This window comes from Lolium rigidum, chromosome 3 (assembly GCF_022539505.1).
Source record: "Lolium rigidum isolate FL_2022 chromosome 3, APGP_CSIRO_Lrig_0.1, whole genome shotgun sequence".
Taxonomy (NCBI): Eukaryota; Viridiplantae; Streptophyta; class Magnoliopsida; order Poales; family Poaceae; genus Lolium; species Lolium rigidum.
Window position 1 is genome coordinate 318,223,992 of NC_061510.1, and position 17,347 is coordinate 318,241,338.

General features: G+C 42.8%; 1 protein-coding gene across 1 annotated transcript; it reads left to right on the forward strand.

The window, feature by feature from the left end:
- Positions 1-268: 268 nt before the first annotated feature.
- LOC124696926 lies at positions 269-8,008 on the forward strand. The gene is made up of 4 exons (XM_047229584.1): positions 269-343; positions 3,397-3,924; positions 7,096-7,203; positions 7,300-8,008. The coding sequence occupies exons 1-4, from the start codon at positions 269-271 to the stop codon at positions 7,612-7,614; spliced, it is 1,026 nt and encodes a 341-aa protein (XP_047085540.1). The 3' UTR covers positions 7,615-8,008.
- Positions 8,009-17,347: the final 9,339 nt, after the last annotated feature.

Sequence of the window (17,347 nt, forward strand, 5' to 3'; positions counted from 1 at the left end):
TCTAGATCTCAAGACCATGTCAATCAAGGAATTGAGCGGGTCACTGCTCGTGGTCGAGGAGAACGACGCCATCGACAGACTAGATGACTCCGTGAAGCTGATCCTCATGGAGAAGGACCGGCGAGGGCGCTAGAAGAGTGTGGCCCATGATGGCAAAGGTAGAAATTATGGCGGTGATATCACTGCCAGGGCAAGAACCGTGGTAACGGCCACGACGACAAACGATCCACCGGGGAATAACAGTAGTGCCGGACCCGTTGGGTGACGGATGGCGGCATGGAGACCTGCTTGTCTGCATCGAAAGAATAAAGGTGGTCAGGCCCTGTTGATCATCGAGCACGAGGTCATTGACCTGCTTCATGTCGGCATCATCGATCCGGACATCGAAGAGTTCCGGTCTTCCTCTCGAACATTTCTGCAGTTTGCACACGATGCCATTGGATATCTAGAGCAGGATTGATCCGGTCGTACGCGCCTGTATCTTCAATCAGTGTGACTTCACGAGGGCATGGCGTGAAGTTTCGCTTTCTTATCGGTGACATGGCGCATATCTATAGATTACCATGATACTGAGAGAGGTGGAGTAAGTCATGGTGGCTGCGATCGGAGGTTTGCAATGGCGGAGAGGTGTATTTGTGGCGATGAAGAATTGTTGCACATGTTGTTTTTGTGTGTCTGGGTGTTTGGTGACTTTCAACAGCGACCTTGGCAAGAGGTGTGGCAGCATAGATGGACTACATTTTTGGTGGTCCTCTTTGAGTATCGAGTTGTGATTTTCAGGGTGAAAGTCTAAGGTTTGGCTTTCATTGGTTGTACATGGAAGTGGTATTGCCGAATGCATTTATTTTTGAAATCCGACTTTCTCGAGGGTAAAGACGTAAGATTTTTAATCGGGCGATGATAGCGTTGGTGTATTGTTTCCTTTTTGGAGGCATTGCTTTTGGAGGATTTGTTTTGTAGTCCGGGTGTTGTCTTCGGTGGTGGTTAGAGTGTTTCTATTGCGAGTGTTTCATCGCCGGGACAAGATCTTTGTTTTCTATTTCATTCTTTTTTAATTGTTTGTGGTTGTGTGCATCTTTAATGTCTATGAACATCTTGTCGGTGCAGAAATTGAAAATAATTGTTATCTTCAAGATATTATTATATTCCTTTTAGAACAAAAACATCCCGCATTTTTCTTCAGGTTTTCTGCAAGATCCTTAAGGCGGGAAGAAAATTTGGTACCGATCTTAGAAAGAATGGATTATGTTTCTGGTTATGACAGATTTTATTGTGGCTAACTTGATTTACTTCCACTGGTACAGGCTGTGAGGCTCCCAAAACTCATCTTGGTTTTTGTCTTCCTTGTCGGCGACGCCCCCGGTTCGCTCCGTCTCCGGTGGCCTTGGGGCCTCGGAGACGTGGCGAACCACGGCCTCTAGCTGGCCCGAGGGTTCCTGATTTTTGTTTAGGTTATTTTCAGTGCCTTCTTTGAGATGGTGAGGTGACGGCTATAGCTTGGAGTCAGAATAAGGTTCTCTCCGTCCTACCATTGCTTCGATGGTGCATCTAGCGCCGATGGAGGACGCGTGGAGTTGTGCGTCCCACGGATCTTCTAGGATTCAGTCGGTTTTCATGTCTCTTCCGTAATATTGATTTCATCTTTGGCGATGGTTGCTGCTCGCTAGTTCTTTGGAGCCTTAGTATGACGATTTTTCGTTTGTCTACTACAATAAGCTCTACTACGACAAATTTTCCCTGGTTCTGGTGCTAGAGGGACGAGGACAGCGCGCCTTCAGCTCGTACTAGTATGTGTAGTTGTCGCTAGGTGGTTCAAAGGTCAATTTGCTAGACACGGTGATCAACAGGTCGGCGGACTTTATTCGCAAAACAGAAAACTTCCTATGCTATCTTTCCACGGCAAATTTTATGATAAGATTAACTTAACACATACTTTGCGGCAAAACGGAGCCATCATGATTCATGTGAGGGCGAGGCCGCGACCGACGGTGACCCGTTCCTAGTTGCCGCGTGCAGGCGCGCGACGCTGCTCTGGCTGGAACGTGCGCGCCTTCCCTCCGTGCGTGACTGCGTGTGGTGTGTTTACGTGTGTTTAGTACCACATCGCTAACTCAGAGCAACCCGAGGCCGCTTAAAGGGTTGGGTTCGGGAGCCTGCATCACACCGTGCGGCAAGCACGGTTTCAGCAAACAAAAAACCAATCGCCCCCGGCTATAAGGGATCTCCTGATCAGGTAAATTTACGGTACACTCTCCTACTACACAAGTGGCTCACATGGTAAATTATGGAAGCTAACCAAAACACCCGTCATCCTTGCAGGGGGCGGCCTTTTTTTTCTTTTGTCGTCTGTGCGTTTCGGCAACGTGCCCATACGGCCATATACCCGTATCACAATTTCGATCAAAATATTACTAAACCCCAGATTTGATATCTCTGTGTCTCATAAAAGTGAAATATTCATTCAGTGGGAGGCGACGTTTCCGTCGACAGCGAGACGCCTGTGGTGACTTCGTCAATTTCAAGATCCAATCCGCCGACTCAGTCTTCCGGATGTGCTCATAGGGGTAGGATCTAGGGTGTGCGTTTGTGCGTTCATAGGGTGAGTGTATGCGTGTGTATATAAGCGTCTGCGTTTGTACTGTGTTTTTTTTTAAAAGAGACAACATACATATGTAATTCTCTCTCTATCCCTAAATAGATGTTACATATTCATCTAGATCCGCCCATGTGTGTACACAATGGCAGGAGATAGAGCGGAAGCTACACGAAACGAGATTCCTAAGGGAAAAATGTTTTGAGGAATATTTGAAAAGGGTCCTCCACCTTGTAAAACTGGCTCTAACGTTGCTCAGGTTAGCTATCAATAGGTGAAAAAATGAAGTTACTGTCTAGCGGCTACACTTTTATTCAGGGGCGGATTTACTGGAGTTCGATAGGTGCCATGGCACACTCTTAAAATGTGCAAAATAATTTATTCTATACACTTAACACTAGTTTCTTGACAACTTGATGACTATTTTGGGACTATTTGTAGGAATTATGATGATATTTAGACAAATTTATACTATTCATAGTGCATTTTCTACAAATTTTAACAGTCTTATAGAATTTATGGTATTCATGTGTTGAATTGTAAATTGTGGCACCCCCGACCCCGGGTCTAAGTTGCTAGATCCGCCGCTGGTTTTTCTATTGACTCACACGACCAGAAAAATCAAGCGTGTGAAATGCACAAATGTATATCATGTGGAGTACGTGAGTAGTCGATTAATATTGAGATTTTTAGACTATTTTAAAACCGTAATTTTTCGATTTTCCTTTTGAGAAAAAGTTTTGCGATAATATAGTTTTGCGGCATTTCAACCGGCTGTATAAGGCTTGGGCCTGTCATTCCAGGGTTGGGCCCAATTACTCGACACCAGAAATTCCAAAGCCCACGTAGATGCAGGCCCATGCCCACCTAAACGCTACCCTTGGCACCCACTTCCACCGCTGTCACCCACGAGCTTCTCCACCTTCTCCACCGCACTCCCTCGCCAGCTCTTCCCCAAAAAACAGTTTAAAGTTGGTAAAGCTCGCCGCCGCCCCTGCCGCCTGCCGGACCCCGCGAATCTCGCCGCCATGGCCACCACCGCCTCCGCCTCTCTGCTGCTCGCCCTGGCGCTCGCCGCCCTCGCGTCGCTGGCCGTGGGGGACAACAACCCGGCGTACGACCCGTGCAGCGACACGCGGATCCAGCGCGGGGACGGCTTCACCTTCGGGCTCGCCTTCGCCGGCAGCGGCGCCTTCTTCTCCGGCTCCACCCAGCTCTCCCCCTGCGACCGCCGCCTCAACCTCAACTCCCCCTCCCAGCTCGCCGTCTTCCGCCCCAAGGTCGACGAGATCTCCCTCCTCACCGTCAACACCACCACTGGATTCAGCCCCGTAAGCGATCTCCCTCCTCACCGTTCCATGTTTCTTCTACCCTTCTTGGTCGCGTTGCTTCTCTCCATTTGATCGGTACAGCTTGGATTGGCTGGATCTTGCGCTGCAAGTGCTTGTGGAAATGTGGGAGTAGGTGGAGGTCGGTTGGGGTTGTTGCCGCTGCTGCTGTGGTGTGCTAGCATATTTTGTTCTGGCATGTGCTGGAAGTTGCGGTAGTTGGTATGATCCCTGTGCTCTCTGTACAAGTTCATGCCCTAGTTGGAGCTAGAGCGTAACATTGCTGGCAACTATTTTGCCTGAACGCAAGATCGTCGTGTCCTTGAGTGTATATTGTGATGAAGGATACGGTGGGGACTAGTGTATATCAAAGGCCTTCACCCTATCACAGTGTATTGGGGGGGTTCGAGACTTGAGTTGTCTTGTGAGGGAAGGTGACATAATCCCAAGGTTTTCCTATGCGAACAATTGTAGGATTAGCACTGTATGTGTTTTTTGTGTGTGCTTCAATAGTATGGCTATAACCTTATATGGGAACAGATAAGATGAAAGCTCAGTTGTGGTGATTTCTTTGTTTTGTAATATTGTTGGTTCATTTACAAAATCAGAATGAATTTTTTTCCAAAATTGGTCAATATAGGCATATATGTACATGTGCATCTCTATACGTAACCTAACACCCACTACCATCGACTTGGATGGCACCATACTTGATGCATCTTCTGTTTTGATGCTTTACTGCATTTTGATTTTAGAGACAATATGGTTATTCACTTATTGGTTAGTACTTGGTGTTGCGACTGTATATCATAATGAAAGTTTCTGTTAAACGAATTCTATATGCATAAAATGTAGCTGTATTCATTGAAAGATTACCATGAAGAAAAGCGTTTTTAACGTCTAATTGGTGGATGCGCCAATGAAAAGAGACCGTGTGAGAGAGAACTATGCGAATGATACCAAGCTTAATGACAGGACTAAAGGTCTCATCGTAGTCGTAGTCGATCCCGTGTTCTTGAGAAACCCAAGACTACCCAGTGCGCTTTGTATCGAGAAAGGGACCCATCGGAATTATAGTTGTGGCAAAAAGCCCACTTGCCACTGACCACATTAGCACCAGGTGGTTTCGGAACGAGTTGCCAGGTACCCTTCCGAAGAAGGGCATTGTATTCTGATCGCATGGCAACATGCCAGAAGCCACTCTCAGAGGCACCTCTCCTGCTGATCCTGCTCCTAGTGGCAACAGCAAAGATAAGGTAGGATCAACAAAAGCGTGTTTATAGGTTCTAGGGATTGGAGAGATCGAAGTGGAGACAGAAAGATCGAATAAAGTAACATTGCTGACAATTGTTTTGCCTGCACGCCAGATTGCCGTGTCCTTAAGTGTGTATATTGTGATCAAGGATAAGATGGGAACTAGTGTAGATCAAAGTCTTCGCACTATCACAGCTCATTGTGGATTTGGGACTTAAGTTGTCATGCGAGGGAAGTTGACATAATCCCAAGGTTCTCCTCTGTGAACAATTGTAGGATTAGTTAGCACTGTCTGTTTTTGTGTGTGCTGCAATAGTATGGCTGTACGAAAGCTTATGGTGATTTTTTGTCTAATATTGTTGCTTGTTGGTTCATGCACCAAATTAGCGTGAAAAAAATTCAAAATTGGTTAATATAGGCAGACATGTACGTGTGCTGATGTGCATCTGTATTTGTAGCTTAGCACCTACCACTATGCACTTCGATGGCACCACACTTGATGCATCTTACTTTACTGCATTTGGCTTTAGAGACAATATCGTTATTGACTTATTGGTTAATTATCTGTTGCAAGTGTCTATCATAATAAGAGTTCAGAAGGAAAATTTTCTGTGGTTCATAGCCCAACCTTCCACGTAGCACGCAGCCCTCTCTTCTGTTATCTTGAATCTCCCCTGCAACTTCCTGCTCCATGAACTCAAGCAAAGCAATCAGAAAATGCCTTCTCTATTTTATGCTATTGATAAGGATAGATAACATAGCAAGGTGTAAGGGGGTTCATGGTTTAGTGCTAAAACGTTGCTAAGTAGCCAGTGTGGTTGTTACGATATGTTGACTGATAAAATTTGGTCATGAACTAAAGAGGTGGTGAATCTCATTATCTTGTTAGCTTCCAACTGAAAAGTATCTGGTGCATCAGGGCTTGTGGTGCACCTGATTCTAGTTGGCCCACATAAATGTTTTGATTTCTGAAACATTCTGATATTTTTTTACCATACAGATACAAAATGAATATATTTCACAAAAAACATCTCCAAATTAACTCAATGACTGAGAAACAAGAAAGGATAAATTTGACTACGAATAGCAGCACCATATTTGTTTTTTATAGATATGTGAGTTGATTTTTTATCTGACTTTTCGTGCAATTGTGAATACTGTGACCTATATTTTCTAGATTTTTTTTGAACAAAATAGACATAATAGGATTTGGTGAACTGGGTCCACCACAAGCCCTGGTGCACTGGATACTTTCCAGAGACAGACCTTCCAGTGGGAGGAGTAAAGGTGTCAAGTATATTGTGCACAACAGAAGTTTTTGTGTTTGGGTATTATGTTTGATGAGTGTCTAAGTTTTTCCAGACGATGCAGTTTGGCCAATTCTTATTTATTTGTGTTTACCCTGCTCTTATTTGGGCTTTACTTTTGTCTTTTTAGCTGCAAGAGATTGCGTAGATGATCTTTGTGCCTCTAGCCCTCTGGCCCTCTCCAATGAAAGTGGGTCCTATGTGTTCTGTGAAAATTGGGTAGATGGTGGAATCTGTTCTTGGTAGCCAATTATCCTCCCAAATCAGTGTATTATCCGCACCACCATTTCACCCTCTGCAGATTTTGAACTTCCAGGATTAGCACACCTCATTGTTTAGTACTTTAGTTTCTGTCCCTGCCCTGACTGCAGGGTAGCTGACTTGAGACTTGATCAGCTCCAACCTCCTAGTGAGAAACATCAATTATCCTGATTGACAATAGGACTGTATAACTGTGAAGAACATTTTCTCTTTTCCGTTGTCTGATAACCTGAATTCATCAGTGTCACAGTTTAATAGTTGTCACTGGATAGTGTTGAGTCATTTTCTTTCTTGCTTATAATCTGATCAAATCATGCATGTGTATCTGACCAAAATTCTTTGTATGTTATAGGCTTCAGCTGGTGGGTACATGGTAGCATTTGCTGGTAGGAAGTATGCAGCCAGATCTCTACCAGTCTTTGTCTCCAATTCCTCAGTTACAGTGTCCAGCTTCACCCTGGTATGGGACCACAGATGTAAAATAGTGTATATCATGTATAAGCTTTTAACTGAGCAAATACTGAATGTTATCGCTCTATGTTGATGTTGTTTCTAGGTTCTTGAATTCAACAAAGGCAGGCTTCAGAACTTGCACTGGAAGAAGGATGGGTGTGGTGCTTGCTCAGGGAAGCCTAACTTCATTTGCCTTGGCAAGCAAACTTGCGCCATCAGAACAAATATATGCAAGAACAACAACCAGGGATCCATGGACTGCAGCGTCGGCATCCAACTGGCCTTCTCAGGCACCGACAAGCATGAGATGGTCCTCAACTCATGGTACGAGGTGTCAAACCTGCAGCAGTACTCGCTCTACGGGCTGTACTCAAACGTGAAGGGCTCCCTGAGCGGCCAGTTTGACAAGTTCTTCTAGGCTTCTGGAGCGGCCATTGTCCATAACACTCACGCTCCTGCCACTGCCACTCTGGACCACTTCCTGATGCTGTACTTAACGATCTTTAGGTTTGCCCATCAGGCTGATTGCACGCAAACTGATTTACCATGTGTGGAGATCAAGCTCACCGATATCTATGTACCTACCTGTTGAGTTATTTTATGGGAGCTTTCTTTGTATTAGGGTTTGCTCTTAACTTCAATGGTGTGGCTGGCTGTTCGCTGTGTGTTGTCTACCGTACTGAAGAAGTATCTGTCATGTCCAGTTTGCTATTCTGCATGGTTGTACAAGTTGATGTCAGCAGTTCATATATCTTTGTGTATAAAAACAATTTGCGATTTTCCATAGCCGCAGAGAATAGTCCTCGAGTGTATGTTTGATGTCAACAGCTCATGCATCCTTGTATGTTACTACTAGCCCATTGGGATTATTTCATTCATGATACAAAGAAAATATCCATTTGTTGGGTTGTTTATGTATGCAGGCATAGTGTTAACGTCTTTCGCTCCCAGAATATAAATATAAAGTCCACTCTAAGGGAATCCCAAGAGAGGTAAGGGGAGCTGTCTGTCTCCCTTGTGGTAGCAGGCGGACCGGGCAAAAACTTGTCCGTCGATGCGACGACAAATTTGGAGCAATTTGAAAGGGAATCCTAAGCCGCGGAGACCTGAATATTCTTGTTATAAACGTCCATGGCCGCTGTCCATTAGCGTGTGCAAGAAACAGTCGTATGGCTCGTGTTTATATCTTCCTTGGAACACAGAATTAGCAGTAGTAGTAGTTGATGTTAGCTGTTGCATCACCGTCTGATGCTCTGCACACAGCTTGACAATTAAACAGATACATAAGAAATAGCTGCATCATCAGCCAGAAGGCTTCTTGGCTTGTTTGCCAAATGGTGCTGGGCCAGAGCACCTACATCATATCACACTTAAAGAACATGTCTGCAATTTAAAGTGTTTGCTACATAGAAAAAGATGTGCGTGCACAGCTCACTAAAGCTCCGAAGCCAAAAGGGAATCGAACTTTATGTCATCCAAAAGAAGCGTAAGTTTTTGCACTATGAGAGGTCAGTGTGAAGGGACATATGCAGCACTGAAAGGCTCTCGAGCTTTTGCAAACAGTTCGGTTGACACAGCACCTGAGGTTAACTGCTAGTAAAAGCTGTCTCAACTCTGAACCTGGAATCTGAGTGTGCTCTGCATTGGCAAAACTCTACATTTTAATGGTAAAGAAAATAAAATAAGTTGCAAAGGACAACATGACTACATGAGTGTGTTAAAAAAACAGGAATATGGAGAGGATAAGGTAGTGAGGTCATCGGGCAGGGAAAAGAGTGGTGGCCACTCATCAGGGAAGCACAACTGTAAAATATTTTCAGTGCAGCATTGGGAAAGAAAGATTGTTCCTGTGCAACATTGGAAAAGATTTTTCCTCAGTGCAGCAACAGGCCCACAACTGAGTGAGCAGAGCCGGAGCTCCAACAAGTGGTCGTTTTATTTATGGTTGCTGACTGCATGGTTAACTAGTTGATGCAAGTGGTTAGGTTAATCTGTATTTTCACTACCAAATGCAGTTTGACTAGTCGTCCATTTGGTTCTTTTATTAGCATACAAGGCACTTGATGCGTGTGTTAGCAGAGGTCCTTGCAATATCTCTAGGTGTGTGATCAACAAACTCTTGGTTTTTTGTCGTGGACCTGTTTAAAATAAGTTCAGTAGAAAGTGACATTTAAAATTAAGACAAAATTGCATCATACTGGGCAATCGATGGAGTATTTCCAATGAAATTTGCAAGTAACTTATCAGAAAAGGAGATACCATGGGGTTGGGTTGACCAATACCTATCATGCAGCTGCAGTCCAAATCCAAAAAATACTCCTACTATCATCTTTTTTTATATCAAGCAACACTTGCGTTAGATATTTCTTCTGAAAGGTCCCACATAATAAATATCCAATTACTGAAGAGAAAAATATTTACTGGAACTCCCTATGCTCATGTGGGAAACATATGTACAAGTTGAGAAGAGTGAATAATATCATTAGGCTTAACTGATTTTGCATAAGTATTCCCCCTAAATTTAAGTCGCTATAATGCACATATTTGTTTGTTGACTCTGATTCTTAGTGTTAGTGTTCCCCGATGTACCAATTCACAAGTTGCTAATTACTACAATACACCCAATGCAATACTTATGGAAAAGACAACTGTCTATAATTTTTATACATGGAAATGTTGCAACTGAGCACCATTCGTTCATTCCAAATCCTATATTCTTTTTACAGAGTGACAGGAAGAAACAAAATAGTTAGTGCCGAAGTACATTAGTCAAATTTTGAGCCTTGCACTGTTGGGCATTGTTTATTGATGCCCTAAAAGTGCATCCGAACCGTTTTTAAAGCTGAACTGCATAGAAGTATATGTAGTTCTCAACGGCGATCACACTTCATTAGATCTTAACCTACTTGTACCTACCAAGAGAGTTCTATAGGAACTAAAAGAAGATAAAACGGAAGCAACTTGCGTTATGTAAAACCACCACCACTAATGGTGGATATCAAAAGAAAACTAACAAGAACAGGATTCTGTTGCAAAGGCTGGAGATACTGTATCTCTCCAGTTGAAAAGATTCTGTATGCAAGCTTTTCCACCATAAAATGCAACTGCTGGTTAGTTTTGTCTGATCAAAAGAAGGCACTAAATATGTGGCTTGGCAAGATAGCCCCATATTTTAGCTATGAAGTGCATGTTTTCTTTTGATTCTTTATGTACTGGTAAAGTGGCAATTGCTCAGCGCACAAGTGTTTACCTAAGGAGTGCTTGTCTTACTATTTAGAAAAGGTTGCATTAAACTTAAAGTATACTCATGTGGTGGCTGCTAATGGTTAGATGACACAAGGACTTTGTACTATCTCGCGGAATTTAAATTTGTTCTTATCCAAATAAAGGAGTGTGACCTGATGTCAGTGATGATTATAGAGTACCCCTTTATTGTCAAAACAGTCAAGAAAATCCGGTCTATTTCCTTGGTGGTTACAAATCATCTTTTATATTGGCTTTGCCTTGAATATATTTAGTCGTGTATTTCTACACTCCAATTCACATCTATCTACGTGGGTGATATGCTGGTAACAACTCGGATATGTGTTTCGTCAAAGTCATATCCAAAGAAGAATGAGGAACATATTCACGCCATTAGTGACATGCTTATTCCATCATCTCCCTGCCTTTTTATCTTGCAAAATGTTTTTGCCGCTCTTTGCTTAGATGTTCTTATTCCACCACGTTGCTGATACGCGAAGTCAAAAACTTTCCAAACATTTCCGAAAATTTCAAATATCTGCGCATAAAAATATAGTTCTTTAAAATTTAAGAATTTGGGTATTATTTATAAAGAGTAAAAGTAAAAAAACATATAGAGATTACTATTTAAGTCAAATTCAAATGGTGCATTACCTTGACTGACCGGTCAAAGTGGCAAAAACATTTCAATAGTTCATGGTTAACAATAAGGGAGAAGTATTTCTCAATCGATGCTCATAGCTTTTAGATGTAGATCTTCTAAGAGGGCATTGTTTTGATGTCCAGGCTCCATGGAGCCCGGGAAAAAATTAGACGTTTCAAAAAATATTGTGGTTTGGGTGAAAAAATAGCGCGCTTTAACAAAATAGCATCGGTCTTAAAATACGCTATTAGCGTGCTATGTATAGCGCGCTATATCATGCTATTAGCGAGGTATTGTACACTAATTAAATTAGTGTGCTCTTCAGATATGCTATAGCATGCTATTAGCGTCGATATAGCGAGCTATTTTTTTCCATGTTGTGGATACATATTTATATTTTATTCAGATCTGCAAACGTGTGCATCGAAATATTGAGAATATTGGGATACATAAAAGTGACAAAATTGTGGCTCTAAAATGAAAAAAAAACTTGTTTTTGATCCCACATTTGTATTTTTGTGTAGATCACGAATAATAAAATATTTGAACGAAACTAGTGTCGTACATAGAATATTTGTAAATGAACTCAAATTTATATTTTCAGACTTCCTGAGGTTTGGAAATGTGGTTTTCATTTTTTTTAAATGGCTCCATGAATCTCGGTAGCTAATACTCCCTTCATTCGTAGATATAAGGTATATAATTTTTGGCACGGAAATTAAGAAAATACATGTGGAGAGAAAACTACACAAGGTTTTGGCAGGAATGATCATGGACAATTGATATCATAAAATAGAGTTTTTGGAAGATAAGAAAACAAAAGAAAAACCCTAAAAAATAAATATACACACGAGTTGTTCAACACAATATACCTTATATTTTGAAGACTTTTGTCAAAAAACTATAGACGTTATATCTATGAACAGAGGAAGTAGCATTTTTCCTTCTTCTCACCCCCTCCCCCCCACTTCTACTTTACTTGAATGTCAATGGGTAGATCGAATTTCTGAGAATGCAGGGCTATGGCCAGCGGCTAGGCTGTTTAGGGGCATCCTTGCGCCAGTAGAAAAGTGGATATGCCGCGAGTAGTTGCTTTAGTTGTATGCCTTCACGGGTTAGCGTGGTATTGCACCCCTGGCGCATGTGCCAGAGGTGTGTTGTACTTTGGCATCTTGGCCTCTCCTTCTATGAAACCGATACGTCTGTCCATGGCGTATCCTTGAAAATGGGTAGGTCGAATGGTTCTTACTGTTTGATTTAGGAATAGTTCTCTCTCGATTCCGTGAGAAATAGCAAAACCACAATGAGAAATTTGATTTTTTTTGCAAAAGATACTATGGGTACGTAAAAACTACTTGACTAGTTTTACTAATAACGATTGCAAAAAAAACATGGATGACAGAAGAATGCAGAAAAGAGCGCTGGATAAAATTGGTTGCAACTTAAAGACATGGACCCTTGTAGTGAAAGAAAAGATTTTAGATGTACTCATTATGAAAAATGCATTCTAATGCATTTCAAAATGTAAAAAAATACAAAAAAATCTCATGTTTACACCTGGACATTCTATGTTAATACATAATGTTCTGCAAAATGAAGATACTGCTTGTGGCCCGTGTAAAATAGACAAACTAATATCTCGTGAGAAGCTACTTTGGAGCACCGAAAAATTGACTTTATTACACATGTTCCAAACATATTCCCTTTTCGAGAAACTTTGTCTACGAATATATAATATCTGGATGTACACTCGGATATTTTTTAAAGAATTTTTATACATTTTAAAATATGTTTTGCGTAATGGGTGCATCTAAACCTATGACCCAAAGTGGATGTGGAGGTGAGCTCTCTGCGTTTGATTGGTTCGAGTGAGAGTCCAAGAGCTAGTTACTCTTGGAGCCGATCAGGTCCTAGATGGTTATGTGATTGTGCTTCGGTGATCTTTTTGTGAAGGTTGTCAAGAGGTCAAGGTTTATTTTGTAAAGAGGCTATGAGTTTGTTACCACGATGGTGGAGAAAGAAGCTCTCTAGTGGGAAGAAGAGTCCACTAAAAGCCTCTGGACTAAGAGGTTGAAGAAGACAAAAATCAAGATTTTAATGTGAAATATGTAACGTGGTGATTCTAGTTTATTCGGTTCAACACGTAGTTTAGAACAAATAGTACTGAATTTCGTAGGAATTTACTCAGAGATAACAATATTCCCTATTAACTACCCTATCATCTGACCAATTACTAGTACTTTTTTCTTCTAAATATTAATTACTTGTATTTTAGCTAGCATTATTTTGAGGATTAGCACCATGATCAATGGACTCTCGCGCACGTTCATCTACTCGTTGTGCACTGACTAGACGCGCGATCCGACGCCTTGAGCACTAGTCTGTACAGTAGTATTCATAAGTAGACAATGTTAGCTTTTAGAATTGTTTACGAATAGCCTCTAAATTAGCTAGCTGGCTGTTTCTTTGGACTTAATGAGCTGGCTGTTAGCATGAACAAGTAGCGCACATACTGCCGTACCAAATGTTTCTGGGATGCTGGGCAGGCAATACTACATTGTTTTGTGACTGCCGTTTAGTTGAGGAAAAACAACAGAAGGCCTTTTTGGATCAATGCCAATGTCCCAGGTTAGTCATTTTTATAAAATAAGATAATTTTTTACTGGAAAAAGTTTATCAGAAAATTAAGATAATTTAATCAACCACCATACACTCCTTTCGCATTACTTGCCATTTGGAGTTATCTCTGACAATTACTGTTTGCATCTTTCCAAAATTTTGAGGTGCTTGAAATTAAATTGTATTTAATTTGTCTCTAAAAATTAAACTATATTACATGTTAATAAGAGATGATATCACGTAAAATACAGAAAATGTCGTATTTTATTAATAAGACATCATCAATTAGCTAAGAGAAGACAAAATTATTTTATATCTCCCTCTTTTAATTATGCAATAATCCTAAGTGGCAATGTTAAAATAGCAGCATTGTATAGTGGAAATCCAATTCGGCCCTGGGTGCATATGAACCCATTGTTTGGAAACACATCTCGAAATGCCAAAAAAACATAAAAAAAATATTTGCATGTACATCCGTACATTCTATGTTCACACACAGGCTTTTAGAAAAAAAATATTTTTTTGTGTTCTGTGAAAAAACGACAAATTTCAATGCTTCAACATGACTATTGATGAGATTTTTTTTTGTCCTTTCCACATAAAATGTTAATTTTTCTTAAAATTTGTGTGCTAACATAGAATGTTTGGACGTACAGAATGAGATTATTTTCTGAAATCTTTTGGCATTTCCTTTTCATAATAGATTCATATGCATCTGGAAGCCAAAAACGCCACCTCAATTTGTACACATGCATCTTTACTTATTTTGGAGATGCTACTGATGAAGTGTGATTTAACTTCTCTTCACCGAACTCATGCTTACGACGCCATTATACACACACATGATTTGTTTGATTTTTGGAATAACCTCGAGATGGTCTAAAAAAATTCTACATGCTCATTAGGTGAAGAAGAAGGGCCTACTAGACTAGGAGGTGCCAAATTTCAAACCCACACTATCGGGGGGAAATATTGGCCTAAAACGTCAACTTTTTCTAGTGCAGGGAGCGGAATCTCGAAAAACAACTAACCTATATATAAAATTTTGTAAAACCAACTGATACGGGTATTCCTGTCCTGTTGTTGCTGCTTACGACAATGGCTTAAACAAATACGGGAAAAAAACAAATTTTTAATTTTTAAGCACAAAACCTATATAACTAGGATTCACCTATGTGCACCAACAATTTATGCTATGCAAGACAAGCAACTATGTGATAACAAGATATATAACTTTAAACACGAATGCTATCATAAAGTAAAGTGCATAAGTAAAAACGTTCAGGTATAAAAATAAACGAGGCACGCAGAGACGATGATGTATCCTGAAGTTCACACTCTTGCGAGTGCTACTCTCCGTTGGAACGGTGTGGAGGCTGATGTCTACGGGTGCTTCTATTCTTGTAGACAGTGTGTTGACTGCCAAAACCCACCGGCGGGCAGCGGCCTTGTCAACACCGTAGAGCCGGGAAGAGCCTAGAGCTGCGGCTGGCTGAGACCCCTCCGAGCGACGGCCCGCAATGCTCTTCTGGTCACACGCGGCGTTGCGAAGTGCAAGGGCGTGCCACCTGACCTATACCTGGTCAGGAAGGTGATGAGGATGCCTCGCTTAGTTTCCGCGGGGCATACATGTAAACGTTAAATACGAGCCTCGATCGGCTCTCGGGTTATCCCGTGAATCGGCTCAAAGAGCCGATCCACCCATGATCCGTGCGGGGTGCACGAATACTTGGTGGTCCTGCTTGATCAAGATGAAGCTAATGAGATCTACGACGATTTAGGGTTTTCACCGCATAATCGGATCATCCTACTCCAGGTTGGGCCTTGCGGCCACGCACGGTGCACGTAAGCCGATCCTAAACAAGGCCAAAAAACCAACATGAGGTTGATCCTAGGAACATCCCGTTTAGGACTTGCGAACGCCACCCTACGTGCCACTGGATCCTCCCCCCCTTTGTAAGGCCTAACTATTGCGTATATTAAACTAATCCTTGTAGAACAAGGAGCAATCGTAACGGATCAGATCTACTAAATAATGATCAAGCGGGGTGCCGCCCCCACACCCGAGATAGGCGTGAGGGCGGCTAGATATGCAAGGGTTGCACTACGTAAGCATGCTTAAACGAAGAACAATGCTAACCCTAACACATCTAATGATAACTACGTTGCTCGCCATCAAAAACGCTTCAAGTACGAGCAACGCATGAACAACGTGGGCTTGTGCTGCCTAGATCGCAAGATGCGATCTAGGCAGCATGTCGCTTACCCGATAGAAACCCTCGAGATGAAGGAGTTGGCGATGCGCCGAGATTGGTTTGTTTTTGGGGTTGAACGTGAGTTGTTGTTTATTCCATAAACCCTAGGTACATATTTATAGTCCAGGGGACTTTCTAATGAGGGCGTGCACTAAACCGTGCACGATATAAACTCTAACTTCTAAATCGATACACAATCTATTATACTAAGATACACGGGCTAACCAGCCCAAATTCTCCGTGCAAGGCCGCTTCATAGTTTTTTCATATGTAATCTTCCAAGCCCATCTTGATCGCGGCCCACCTCCCCGATTTGGCCAAAATCTGGTGATAACACATGCCCCCTGGTTTTGGTAATGATAATTTCAAAACCACTCGCTTTTTCCTCGGAGGGGTCGTGTCACGGCAGAGCGGAATCTGTCGCAGCGATGTCTCATCATGACGACTTGCCTTCCCAACTTCTCTCGCACGATTTGACAGCTTTGGCACCATGTCCTCGAGAACTGCTCGGAAATTAAAAACCCCCACCTCCTTTTATTTAGCCGCAACGAACAGTTCTCTTCTTTACCCCTTCCGCGAGTAGCACTCCAAAAACCCTCCCCCGCAACCATGTCCTCTTCCTCTTCCTCTTCTTCTTCGTCGGATCTTTCCCACGTGTCCTCTCCCATCCGAGAGTCGACGCCCTCATGGGGTACGCAAGCGGCGTACGACATCCTCGCCCCGACAAAGTGGGACAAAGAGGACCACGACTCCTACGTCTGGTCCGAGGATGACAAATCCCAAACCGACGGGAGAGCGACCTCCGCTTCCTTGCCGACGAGGAAGCGGTAGAGGAGAGCGAAGACGACCGCCTCTCCTCGGGCGGACTTCACCACCTCCGAGGAGGTGAAGGAGGAGGAGAGGAGGAGGAGGATGAAGACAGCTCCTCCGACGAGCCGCCGGCCAAACGCCGCCACCTCTCGGCCCGGGAACCTCGGCGACGTCGACAGGTGATGACGACGCCGACGAAGAAGATGAAGACGACGAAGGTCCCATCGGCGGCCGCCGGAGCAGCGATGACGAGCCGGCGGGGAGCGCGCCGGCAGGTGGCGACGACGGCGGCGGCGACGACGACGACGAGGGCGGCGGCGGCCCCTAGATAGGGTCTTAGCATAGGGCTAGCGATAGCGGACGGGGCAATGTATCCCCATGGTATTTCCTTTTGAGAGCAATCAGCTCTTCTATGTAAGAAATCGGCTTATCAATGAAGAAATTCCCCAACTCGATTTTGCCGATTCTCTTCATGATAATTTAGCCGATTGTCTTTCCTTCGATTCCGCCGATTGCCAAACCGGACAATGCCCAACAAGCCGATGGCATCGCATCGGTCTCCCACACTAAATTTCGAGATA

Coding starts and splice junctions, on each gene's coding strand:
- LOC124696926 (XM_047229584.1), top strand. CDS start 269: ATGGCGGCATGGAGACCTGCTTGTCTGCATCGAAAGAATAAAGGTGGT. Junction 344..3,396: donor TGTTGATCATCGAGCACGAG/GTCATTGACCTG, acceptor CTGTCATTCCAG/GGTTGGGCCCAATTACTCGA. Junction 3,925..7,095: donor CCACCACTGGATTCAGCCCC/GTAAGCGATCTC, acceptor TGTATGTTATAG/GCTTCAGCTGGTGGGTACAT.